The sequence below is a fragment of the Fistularia commersonii genome, chromosome 8 (genome assembly GCF_037954325.1).
Source record: "Fistularia commersonii isolate RoL2024-O1a breed Wild chromosome 8, RoL_Fcom_v1.0, whole genome shotgun sequence".
In the NCBI taxonomy this organism is placed as follows: domain Eukaryota; kingdom Metazoa; phylum Chordata; class Actinopteri; order Syngnathiformes; family Fistulariidae; genus Fistularia; species Fistularia commersonii.
This window is the reverse complement of record NC_141291.1, coordinates 18515848-18529137: the sequence shown is the minus strand read 5'-3', so window position 1 is coordinate 18529137 and position 13290 is coordinate 18515848. Positions and strand designations below refer to the sequence as shown.

General features: G+C 41.5%; 1 protein-coding gene across 2 annotated transcripts in view; it reads right to left on the bottom strand.

The window, feature by feature from the left end:
- The window catches only part of LOC147232175 (uncharacterized), a 70491-nt gene that overhangs the window by 16462 nt on the left and 40739 nt on the right, over positions 1–13290 (bottom strand). For both annotated transcript variants that reach the window (XM_086151505.1, XM_086151504.1), the window contains exon 4: positions 2573–2691. In XM_086151505.1, the coding sequence (XP_086007631.1) occupies positions 2573–2691 (119 nt within the window). The remainder of the gene's footprint in view (positions 1–2572; positions 2692–13290) is intronic.

Here is a 13290-nt window from a genome sequence, read left to right as displayed (position 1 = left end):
TTTCATTTTTTTCTCCTTTTTTTCTTTCCATCATACATATACATACAATAACGCTTTTATTCATCCGGATTAGCCACATTATCCGATGTACATTCAAACCAATGAACGGAACATGAAGCTGTAACTCATTGCATCTTTCAACAATGGGAAATACTCGAAAATACCTCATTCAATTAAATACTGTAAGAAAACTATTCGACCTCCAGATGATCAAACCTCTAATCATCAGTAACTGTAGTTAGTAAAAAGGGTAAAGCGGGAGGAAAATAAAGCAAAGATATATTTGCGTCGGTAGAGTGGCTCTACTCTGCTGCCTTGTGTTTTTGCGTGTTTTCTCCATTCACGTTTCCCTCAGTTCCTTGCATACTCCAGCCTTTAGGTAATGGAAACAGGCACCTGCTGCTGGACGCACTGACACATATCTGCAACTACTACGCTCCGGGCTCCCGTGACTGCCCTTGGGAAACTGAAAGCTTTGACTTCGAAATCTTAAGAGGGGCTTAGCACGCAGACCCCGATATAAAATATATTTTCTGGATTTGGAGGAAAAAGAAAGGAAAGAGGTGGCGGTGGGATGGGGGCTTGAATCATTGTTCCACCAAGGTTTCTCAATTTTTTCCTGCTGCCGGGCAGCCAGAGTGGAACAACTACAGTAATGAGGTCATGACAAACATGTAGACCTGCTGTCAGTGGTAAGGTTAGAGTCACAGTGATTCTGGCATAGGGAGTTTGCGAAATGTGGGCAGTTATTTATTTCAGAGCAGAGCAAACGCCACACTCTTTCATGACAATGCATTCGCAGTGGAGAAAATGCAATTTTCTGCCCTTTTTCTTGTCATATCAACATGATGCAACATGACACAAATCCCAAACAGAGCCACCTCCGAACTAAATGGCGTCGTCGTCCACCATTCTGTCATCCACCAGGTGCGCCTTTAGCTGCGTAAATGGCGTGCGCGACAAGTTTGAGAAACCGTTTCCTGCTGAGAAAACAACACGTCTCTCATTTCTGCGGGCCTCATATTTAACCGTGTTTATAGCTACATTCTTTGGTTTTCACTGCATCAGTGTCTAATGATATTGACGGCAGAGACATTATTGCATGCATGGAAACATTTACAGTCACCAAAGGCATCTTTTCTTATTTTAATTAGCCAGACTTTTTTTCTTTTTTTTAATCCTCTGAAAGTAACAAATACATTGTACATTGTGTGTATCTGCTTCCTTTATGCTGTACAGTGAAGAAATTGACTCCCCTGTCAACATAAGACTTTCAGTAGGTCGATTGGTCATTGTGTGAGCACAACATTAGTCAAATACAAACACAAAGTTTAATGGACTGATATGGGATGAAGATGATGATATATGCCCTTTTAATTGAATTCTTATACATTTCTGTGTCCTCTGTGTTTTCGGTTTTCTTATATTTATACGAATGTTCATGCACCTGGTACGGTTACAGGCCAATTGAAAAAATAACCTTCTATATAATAATCTTGACATCTAAGGGATATCCGTGCTGCTAGTTTAATGCAACACACACATATAGATGTAACTGTCACACACACTTTATACCAGTGTGCATGTGCCTTAAATTTGCTCAACCACCGACACGACATTCCGACAAATGCGCAGACACAAACACTCAAGCACGCACACAAACACAAGCCCTCCTAGGATCCCGTCGCCATAACAACTAATGCACAGTTTGCTAGGAGGCCCTGGTGCAGGTTGAGTCACGCAAAGGGAGGCAGCACATCACTACGGTCAATCTATCCTTTTGTTGGCCATCCTATTGAGACAACCTAACACGTTAACAGAAGCATCAGTGGATCGGCCCAGTGTGTGACCACACGCAGTTGTTGGGCCGTGAGTTGTGTTGTGAGTAACAGCTAATAAGATATTGAACGTGGGAAGCGGCGGGTCGACGTGTACAAGGTGTGTTACTGGTGTGATTCACAGAAACAGGATTAAACAAGACTTGAAAACTCTCAAAGCCGGATCTGAGTTTGCTACCAGGTCTGAGGTCAACTGATGAACAACAAATCTTAAGTATGCTCTGATTACCGTTGACAGGCATGGTGTGTTTTTCTCACTGTTTCTGCTCACTTTCACACACATGACCTGGAACAGAAGCTCTCATACAAACACACACACACCTCGCTGGCCGCTCATGCCGCCGGGGGTGTGCGAGTCCCCACCTCCTTCATCAGCTCCGACACTCCCGTCTCACCCGTATGTCACGCAACACCGCGGCTCGCAAAGGAGGTCGGGTCAAAGGGCAAAGGGCACACACGCATGCAAACAAAAATCTCCCCTTCCCCTTTATCCAATTCAAATCAACTCACTCAGACGGCGCTTGTCCACTGAATGGCGTGTATGCGGGATAGCGAGCGCTTCATCGAGTGTAAAGTGCAGCAGGCGGGAAAGTACACGGCAAAATGGGCTGATGCGAGTGTAACTGCTACCATTAAAGCAGCCGTGGGAACAGCAATGATATCATGATGATATTTCAGTGGCAATTTTACACGCCACCCCGTAACTCGTTTTTGTTTTGACAGTGATTTCTTACCTCCAGGAGGAGGCTGCTTTCATTCACGCTGGTGCCCATTGAAAGGCTGTCTTTCCTGGATTCAGGGTTAGAGGATGTCGTGCCAATATTGTGCTTCCTGGAGATCTTCTCTTGCGTTGCTATAAAAATAAGAAAAAAGGAAATGTGTAAATGGGTGGGCGCACACAGGCAAAATGATTCATTTCAGAAGAAGACGAGCTGAAATTTAATTGCGTTTATTCTGATGATCCACGAATGCAGATGCAGAAATGAAGTATGACAACATCGAGAATGGAAATTGCGGTAAATCTTAACATGTTTAAATTAAGGGCCAGTGACTCTTTTCTCGTGAATGCTGGGGATCAGAACGTGGAAAATAAACCCTTTACCCATAAATTCTGCATTATATCATGGAGTGACTTGAAGGAAAAAAATGACAACGACAGTGTTTCTCCTTGTACTTTAGGCGCGTCTCCTCCAGTCGCAGGGGTACCGCACTAAGACAGTCGCTCCCACATGTGGCAAACACATTAACTGCTCTAATGCCAGGTATTAGTCTGTGCTAGAACTATCTCACAAAACAAAACAGGGGAGGATTTCATGACTTCACAGAATGTTTCTCACATGTTACACTCGTATCCACAGAGAAAAATCACTTTTATGCGCCAGTACTGTGGGCTTCCTAGCCTAAACTAGATAGACGGTTGCGTGATTGGATAGATAGATAGATAGATAGATAGATAGATAGATAGATAGATAGATAGATAGATAGATAGATAGATAGATAGATAGATAGATAGATAGATAGATAGATAGATAGATAGATAGATAGATAGATAGATAGATAGATAGATAGATAGATAGACAAACAAACTTGCCATGGCAGATTCACACCTTTTAAATGATGGTATAACCTAAAGTAAAGAATGGTATCAGCATAGGAATAGACTGTATATATGTGTGTATGTGTATACTGTATGTATAGATATAAATATAATATATAAATATAAATATATATGTAGTGTATATAATATGCATACGTATACCTATATACATATACACACAAGAGGAGATGGCTATTAAATTGACAAATAGACATAATGGGATGGATAAATTACGTTAGCAAACAGTCAGATCATAAAGTTGCAAAATTGCAAAGTTGCAATTGTAATTTCGCTCTAATCTCCTAACAAAGGTTGTTCTTCTGTTCTGGATCCCGACATGTTGGATCCTCCTACTGCTCTTTGCCATCTGCTATTTCAAGGAAAAGTAGAAATACATGTAAATGGAAACACACATCACATGCAGTCACATGCAGCCACAAAACACTCTCCTTGTATAAGACAGAGCAGGAGCGACCCATGCTAGTGTGTATACATTCACTTAGTCAATACGACTGTGGCGTGCAGAAATGTCGCATGTGCATTGATGACGTGAGTGTTGCGTGTTGGAGGCATGTTTGCGTGTTTCTCTTATGGGTGTGCTGTCAGGGGGCATGTGGCTCACTCCAAGAGATCAGCCCTTCGCTCCGTCACTCATAGTAGCAGGGACAGATTAGTCACGCAACACATACACTATAGCCTCATTATGAAAAACTATCTAAGTATGTTTGTGTGCATCTCCTGATGCTTCGTATCGTCCCCACCCCCACGACATAACCTTATTACAGCCCAAGTTCCTCCCCCTTTAACCTTTTACCATCTCCTATGTTCGGGCGGTCCCTCCCCCGTTCACCCTTCCTCCTCTCCGCCCTTTTTTCTTTGTTCAACTCGACATCGCAGGCGATCGACAATGGGATTTCGTGATGCTAGAAGTGTTTCTCTTCTCTTAACACCGGCCGGAGGCACGCAAACGTAATGCGATTTTTATTGTTGTTGTTTACCCTCTCGTTCATCCATACATTTTGCCGATTTTTGTTTTTAGAATATTTCGGACAACCGGACATAGGGATGTTTATTTACTCAATAAATACAGGTTATGAGGTGCTGCCGCTGATGAAAAACGGGTGAACGACTGAATCACAGTGCAGGTTTACTCTCAAAAATGCCAGCTAATTACGTCATCACTTTAGGTGCATAGACATAAAGGCAGTCAAATAATTACACGCGTACACACACACACACACACACACACACACTCTCTCTCAAACACGCAAAGGTATTCTCTTCCATCGCAGCATATCATTCACCAACTGGAAACCATTGCTGGGGGAAATGAATCTAATAAGTGCCTTTATTTTCCTCCTTCAACGCCTCATGTATTTTTGTTTTCTCTCTTACGGCAGCATTTGGAGAGGATGCGGCGGTGGGAAAGACAAACACGCGGCATGATTAATTATCGGCATCGGCACTTCCTCTGCCAACAATAGAGGCTTTATTCATCACCGCTCATGTCTCGAGGACTGCTTTCTTTTACTGTTATTTTCTCCCTCACTGGTTTTAAAATGAAAACAGAGTAGGTAATGGCGAGGTGTTTATTTGCTCTGTATGAGGACTCGCTGTTGAGCAAAAAGTGACAAGTAGTGGAATGCAAATTCTGCCAAAGGGAGAGGCCGAAAACGTCCCGCTCTCTCGGCCCGATTTTTTCACTTCCACAAAATATTAAGACCACCTGCAAAACATTAGGGCCCATTTTATACACTTGAAGTCACAATCATCTCCTGCAGCGAAGCTCTCATTTAAATGTCTTCTTACTGCTACTAAACTGTTGAAATCTGAAGCAAATCTAATGCAATGTGAGCAGATTACGGTAAGTGAGATCTTATGTTGTAAACTGACATCACACGAACACATAAAATAAGAGAAAGTGTGAGTAACAGGTCCAATTCCAAACCTTTTGGGCAATAAACTCTGCCGCCTCTAGGGGGTGAGATTTGGTTTGGTGTGTTTTAAGTGTCGACCTCCAACCTCAAAACCATTTCCTCCCACATTCAACTCAACAAGGATATACGAATTCTACTCGGGGGGGAGGGGGGGGGTCTCCGACACACTTTTATTCTGGAGAAAATGGACACAAACGTGTATCACAAAATGGAGAAATGCAAGAATGAATATTTCAAAGCAGGGTTTGTAGATTAGAGGTTCCAAACTGCGATGACGTGACATTTTGTTGCAGGGTGCCGAAGAGCGTCGTATGACATGGAGCTGTGGGATCAGAGTAAGTACAAGGGTGGCATGCATAGGTGAAACTCTTGCTCCATTCTTTAGCCCGTTCTCCGATAGCTCCCGAGCGATGTGCAGTGAGGAGCGGGGAAGTGTTCATACATGGCTGCTCGTAGACACAACACCAGCTGCTACACACAGTTAACATCGGACCCTCGGCCTCTTCGCTACACCGGCCCACATCAAGCCGAACAGGTGGTTATTGCTGAGATTTCTTCTGTACGTTCTCGCCTGATAACTCCTAGCGAGATACTCAAGCCTTCTGAAATCAGGGTGTTCGGGTTCCCCGTCCTCCTATTTCAACGGCTCGGGTGCCATCTTTTGGCAGCTGATCCTCAGCAGTGTGTAAAGAAGAGCCCTGGAACATGAGGGCTGTTGCAGCGCAGAAAAATCCCTCCCCTCCCACAAGGCTTGCGTGAGTAGGGAAAACCGTGTGCGCGCGTGCATGCGTGCGAGCATGTGTGTGTGTGTGTGTGTGTGTGTGACTATGTGTTGAGGTGGGGTTGGCTTACAGCCATCACCTCTGCCTCTTCCCGCCCCCTTCTCGCTTCTTCTTCTTCTTTTTCTTCTTCTTTTTCTTCTCTCTCTCTCTCTCTCTCCGCAGGCACAGGAAATCCACAGCAGAGAGCAAGAGAGAGAGAGCGAGAAGGTTGGTCGATCAAGGGCTGCTGTCACGCTAGCGAGCCGTCTGTCAATCCCCCCTCCCCTTCCTCCTGACAGGGCGCTGGCGGCCGGCCAAGGCCTTGCGTGCAAGCCGGCGAGCCACATTAGCCCATAAAGAATTTCATAATAGCAACAGCTGTTAAATATTGATGACTGTTGGCAACCGCTCAATGGTGCTCCGTAAAAAGGTTAAGCTTGCACTGTAATGGAAGCTAATACTTCATTATGCCACAGATCAAATGTCTGTATCTGGTCGCGTCCAAATCCAGCCCTTACTATTTTGACGTCTTCCCTGTTTATCCGGTGCGGCCAAAAACAGAAAGATGGCAGGCAAAGAAATGAAAGACACCCAAGGAATGTTATTAACATTTTCATAATTTTCTCAAGATGAACATGAACTGTTTTTTCCAGCGACTGTTTGGATAATAAAAATAATACGCAGCCGGAATCTGGCTATAAAGCTCCCATCTTCGCCACATTAACAATGGATTGGGCTTTATTATCTTTCTGATTGTTTTGCGAGAGAATGTTTTGTTTCCACTGACATCTAAAATTACATTTGACGAGATAGACTGGCAAGATTAACTGCAATATCCTTCGCCTGGCAACGAAACTAGAAAAAGTACTTTTCTTCAAGGGACGGAGGGCAAGAATCCCAAATATCCATCATTGTGAGGAGATTGAAACATTTGTGAGTGATGTGGGAGATTCCATACCTGAGGGAAAAGTTAAACAAAGTCATCGGTGTGTGCTTGCACATTCAAGTAAAAGGGAAGTGGTATTATGACAAAGGAAATGGGATCTTACAGCATGGAAGTCGGGATGTAAACGCGATTGTTTCCACTTCTCTGTTTTGGTTGGCAACCGGTCGCTAGTCAACCTGTTATACAGGAGGAATACTTTCGCAAACGACAGCCTCCGGGCACAACAAACTACTAAAACCGCAGCTACTGTGCAGCTACCTTCGTAACATGAGGTGACATCGACTTTGCATCGCACAAACGTAAACACACAACTCATACGATGATCATGTTCTAAAAGTAACTTGACTTGTGTCGCCATGTGATCACAATATTTGTCTGCCGGGGGAAAAATTGATTCATCTCATGAAGCCGCTGAAACTGCAAACCCTGCCGGTTAGGGGTTGCCCAAACACCGAAATTTAGCTTGTCAAGCCTTGGGAGAATTACCCACGAAATGAGGCCACGCATTGCAAAATTTACACAGGCGATTAGAAAAACGAACAAAATGCAAACGATGGGGGCCCACGGAGAGAGCGCCTCGGCTTTTGCACACGCCGGCAGCATTCGGCCGCCCGTCGCGTGAGACGAACTGGTTACGCAGCAGTTATGAAGCATTTTATTTGACTGTACCCAAATGAATGCGGCAACCGATTGCCTCATTCAACGTAACAAGAAAGTCCATATTTCCCACGGACACCTACAGCTGTTCCAACATAAACCCTTGGCTGGCATGGGGAGGGTTAAGTCAGGATTTTCAAGAAAAATTCCCCCGTGAGTCACATTTATGCCAGCTACATCCTGCCGCAGGAAAAGTGACAAGTACACGCACACACTTTGAAGTATGAATGTACACAGTTGAAGAAACAAACACATATGCTGGAAATTATTTCTGTAAGAGTCAAAAGGAAAGTCCATTGTTTTTTGGGAGGCCATTCTGTGCCTCCTGTATTTATCTCACACTTCCTCTGATGGTGCCCTTCAAATGATGACATAACTCATTTATTGGTGAGGAAACTTAACCATCCAGGCATAAGCAAACAGCAGCAAACACAGAACTGAGGATCAAAAATAGATGCATTTATAATGCATTTTAACTCCATTACTTTCCAAATGAAATATGCTGTAGTAGTAAACACACACCCTGCGAGCCCGCCTGTGTTTGTGCGGTTCGTCTAAAAATAGCTTTCACATGGATTCCTGTTTTGACGAGCATGGTTGTGGCTTGTCGCTCTCTGAAGGAGTCGGAGGTTAATAAAAGTTGCATTCAGGAACCCCCACCTGGCCACAATAAAGCACCAGCTCTCTATTTTTGTGCTCGCACAATCTTCACACAATCTCTATTTTCACAGGCGCTCTAAGATTCAAGAGCTGTTTATTACCGAGGGGTTTCAACTTCAAACTGCAAAGCCATTGCATGTTCACTCAAAGGACTAACGCCTCCCATAGTATAATCAAAGATAAAATAAAAACGGCGTTCTGTGCTGCTGTCAAGCGTAATGCAAGAAAAGTAATTTCAGGTGAAATCAGGTGACAGTCAATAACATGGTAAAATGTCTATTTTGTCAAATGTTTTGTTAAATGGCAGCATCTCCAGCTCTTCGACAAGCAGTGATTTTAATAAATATATTTTTCTATATCCTGCAATACAAAGTGCCACTTGGAACTCTTATGACATGTTAACTGCTTTTTATAGACCGGAGATGGAACTTTATTTCAGCTTCATATATTTTTCTGTCAATGCCCCTTGTAAAGGAATAAATTAGAATGCAAAATATCCAACTTTGATACCAGAATGTTGTTTCCAGATTATCCAATGATAATTTCAGGAAAGTGCAAGATTTGTGACTAGACTGAAGCTTAAGACTGTGGCTTATTTATAGATTCTGTAATTGTGAGGCGGGAGGCGTTTTTAGGGTAAATTACTTTGTTGTTGTTGTTGTTTTCGTTCTTGTTTGTGGGTAGAAAGACAATAAAAAGTACATATTATCTTTCAGAGGATTTTTTTGAATGCATCATTTAACATGTCAAAAGGGGATTTCTAAAATGTAATCAAAAAATAGCTGAAAAATGAATATTTGCTCATTTAGAATATTGGCAATTGAGTTTTAGGTTTATTTCAAAGACGCAAAAAATAAATTCAGAACTTCAAAACAGAACAATTGGCTCCAAATGAAAGGAATGAAACAACCACAAATTGTTAATGTTTACCGCTGAGGTTGCAATTCGCACGCACCCTCGTTTGAAGGAAAACGCTGGCTCCTCGAACCGTCCTCCAACTATGTCGTTCATCACTGCGGACAGTCACTGAACATCCATCTTAAAATTTGTCAGTGTTGGTCACCAGGCATTGCCTGAACTCACACCAGAAAGACAATTTTAAAAAAATCAGGATTTAGCCTTAAGTTAGTTTTTCTTCCCCTGGTATAAAAACCAATTCTAACTAAAGAAATCACTCCTTTTGGATTTCAGCTTCCGTACAAACTGCCAGAAGAGAAGTGCACTGAGGCACCAACATCTCCTGCATTGCATAGCAATGTACTCAGACATCGCTGTCATGAATATTCTGTTTATGTATTATATTGGAAGTTTATTCACAGTAACTTATCCATCTAATACTTTATAGACATACTATATCCATCCCATTATGTCTATTTGTCTATTTAATAGCCATCTCATCTTGTGTGTATATGTATATAGATATACGTATGCATATTGTATACACTATCTATATTTATATTTATATTTATACAAACAGTATACACATACACACATATATACAGTCTATTCCTATGCTGATACCATTCTTTACTTTAGGTTATACCACCATTTAAAAGGTGTGAATCTGCCCTGGCAAGTTTGTCTGTCTGTCTGTCTGTCTGTCTATCTATCTATCTATCTATCTATCTATCTATCTATCTATCTATCTATCTATCTATCTATCTATCTATCTATCTATCTATCTATCTATCTATCTATCTATCTATCTATCTATCTATCTATCTATCTATCTATCTATCTATTTGAGCAAGTATAAATGTGATCCATACATAAAGAATGTCTCCATTGTAACTGATGCTTATTTTAAGCATTTCTACAAGTACAGAGGAGTCCTATGTGCGTGATTGGCAACCATAAAAAATATTGTAAATTTGGTAACTATTGAAACAGTTTTCTTTTCACATGTAAGAAAAGGAATAAGCAATAAGTTATTTTGTTTTTCACCTAATAGCAGCATTCCCACTATTAAATATTGAAAATTAATCACCTCTTTGAAGAAATGTGGCATTTTAAATGATCATACTAAAAAGTTATTGGGAAAAAACATCAAAGGTAGTCTAACAAAGGCCAAAACACATTTCTTCTTTGTGTGTATTTTGTTATTTCAGCTGGCCTGCATCCAAAGCTACAGTGCCATCGGGGCAAATGTCTTGTTGCTTGAACAATTAGGGCCAAATTATGTTTATACTGTTAGATTTTTGAGGAGGAACGAGTTTTCTGCTGCCAATCCCATCCCTATATTGGGCACGATACACACAGACAGAAGCTTCATATATTAGAAGGTTTTGCTCCTGGAAACCAGTGTTTTATTATCAATGAAAACACAACAAGACTTCTGGAAAGAAACCACACCTCTGATGATTCGATTTTTCTTGCTAGAACAAGAGGGTAATCTGTTAAAAAGATTATGGAGCCGTTTCGGCCCATTGAGGCAAATAATAATAGGCAGATGGTTCCTAAGGCAGAATCCATATGGGAGGGAAACTACACTAACACTCTTGTAGCACGCAATGCTAATCAAATGCTAACCTCGATGTTGGAATTTTTTAGATGCCGCCGTAAAGCGGTTAGTACAAAGCTGAAAGCGGCGCGCCGATATCGCATCGAGATGGAGGCAGTAGGAGGTGACGTAAGCAAAGGCCAGCAGAGACATGTGTGGATGGACTAGCGTGAGAAAGCAAATGCATTGGGAAGAGAGAGGGAGAGATAGAGTGAAAGAGAGAAAGAGAGACAGAGAGACAGAGAGGTCCACTAATATGTAATTAAATGGGTACGAGATGGTTAATGTGTCAAGGGTTGAGCGGGATCAAGTGATAGCCGTGCTGCTAATCATGGTTTATGTATGACAGTCATTAACTTGTCTGTCAGTCGACACTATCAGAGGTGTTGTATATCCGCCATGCTTGTCGGTCTGTGTGACCAATATGTGAAGCAGGTAATCTATAGCAATTTATAATCAGAAGGTCACCCGGGGTTGTTTCTGTCAGTCCCTCTTAGCTATTTAAAGAGTAATGGCATTGTTTCTCATAACCCAGTTTAAGCACATGAACTAAGATTTAATCAAGTTAATGGAACTTCTTTTGTTTGTTTACCTACAGTTAACACGGTCATCTATGCAACTATGTCTGTTACATTATCAGATTTCTAGCATAGATGCACATGCCGTATGAATCCAACATAAATTTCTGGATGTCTCTGAACTCAGAATTGCAAGAAATATCTGTTAAAAGGCCACGATCACTGAAAATCTGCAATAGTTGTTCACAAGCCACAGTAACGCAATAATCCAAACATTTGTTAAGTTTAACTTGAACTAACTTTAACTTGAAAATACAACTCACCGTAAGTTCAGGATGTTGTTGGAGGGAACACATCAAAACATTATTCAAAACATACATTAATATACATTATTAACCAGTATGTATGTTTGACCACTTATAGTGAATGTAATTCAATTAGCTATTTTAATGCCAAATAATTAATAACATTAATGAAACTACCACTTTAAGGCAACCTTAGCGCTTTTTTTTTCATGATAAAAGTCTCCTCTCCTTGCTTCTATTTGTTAGAATGAATAGAATATTCAACACTAAACATGGGAGAAAAATGTTGAAAGCTCCTGTTTATAGTCGAAGGCCTAAAACCTTCTGCTTGAATGATTTCACTCATCATCACCTGTCAGCTTCTCTTGTGCATCAGCAGTAGAACTGATAATATCACACAACAATCTGGCCTCTGAGAGAGCTAATTCATTAGGTGACACGCTAACCCAACAGTAATCTGATTATAATACTCCCAACACCTCGTCCCTGTGTTGCAGGATACGGGGTTTGGCAGCAGGGGCTTGCTGGGAGAGATGAACCACAAGCTGTTATATCAAAGCTCAAAGACTAAGAGTAGCACGTATGTTTTCACTCCCCTCTCCATGAGGAGATATATATCAAATTTATATGAGGCACTGGTGGAGCTAGTCTTTGCAGTCCTGGCAATGTCCATTGGGGTTTATAGCCCTTGAAAACCCAAAATAGAGGTGGCAGGCTCCCACTTTCCCGAGGGCTGCTTGAAGCATAAATACACTGATCCCAAACCAGCTATTTTGAGAGTTTTGTTTTCATCTATTTAATTTCTTTATTCCTATTTAATTTAATTTGGTGTTTCAAAAATGCCAATTTCTTTGATTGTTTTTTTTTTTTTTTTTTTAGATTTGATTCCCATGACCCTGACAAATTTGCCCTGGAAAACCCTAGCGTACACTCTTGGAAAAAAAGGGAAAAATAAAAACACAGTGTTAAGAAATCCGTCCTGACAGAAAAATTACCAGCATCTTTTTCCTAACTTAACTTACAAGACATTTCCTTCAACCCAAAAATAGAAACCTTCACATTTGCACACAACATAGAGAGTTACATTACAGACGGTTCTGTTTATCGTAACATGGAAAATGCATCGTGGCCAGAAAGGTTTGTTTTTTTAAGGCAATACGCATTAAAAAATGAGAATTAACAATGCATTGTGCCCTCTTTTTCTCAGTCCTATAACGCTCTTAGCCTGCTCTGCAGTGTTGTGTTACTGAACTCTGAATAGAAACCTGATTTTCGCCGGTGTTACAAAAGCATCCGGAAAGACAGGCCGTTGCCTCTTAAAAATGTTTAATACTCGGACCGCGGGTGAGTTCCACCGAAACTGGTGAGAATAAGTTGAGGCCACAAGACATTGACATCCGCAGGTTTGAACATGTCGTGACTGTTCACTTTGCATTCTCCCATCTGGACCTCTTGCATGTCATCTCATCACTCTAATCCAAGAACATTCATAATAACAGTGTTTGCTCCAATCACCTCATTTGGCAAAGAGAGGGAGAACGCACATCCCGGTGCTATTGCCCAGCAGGCGA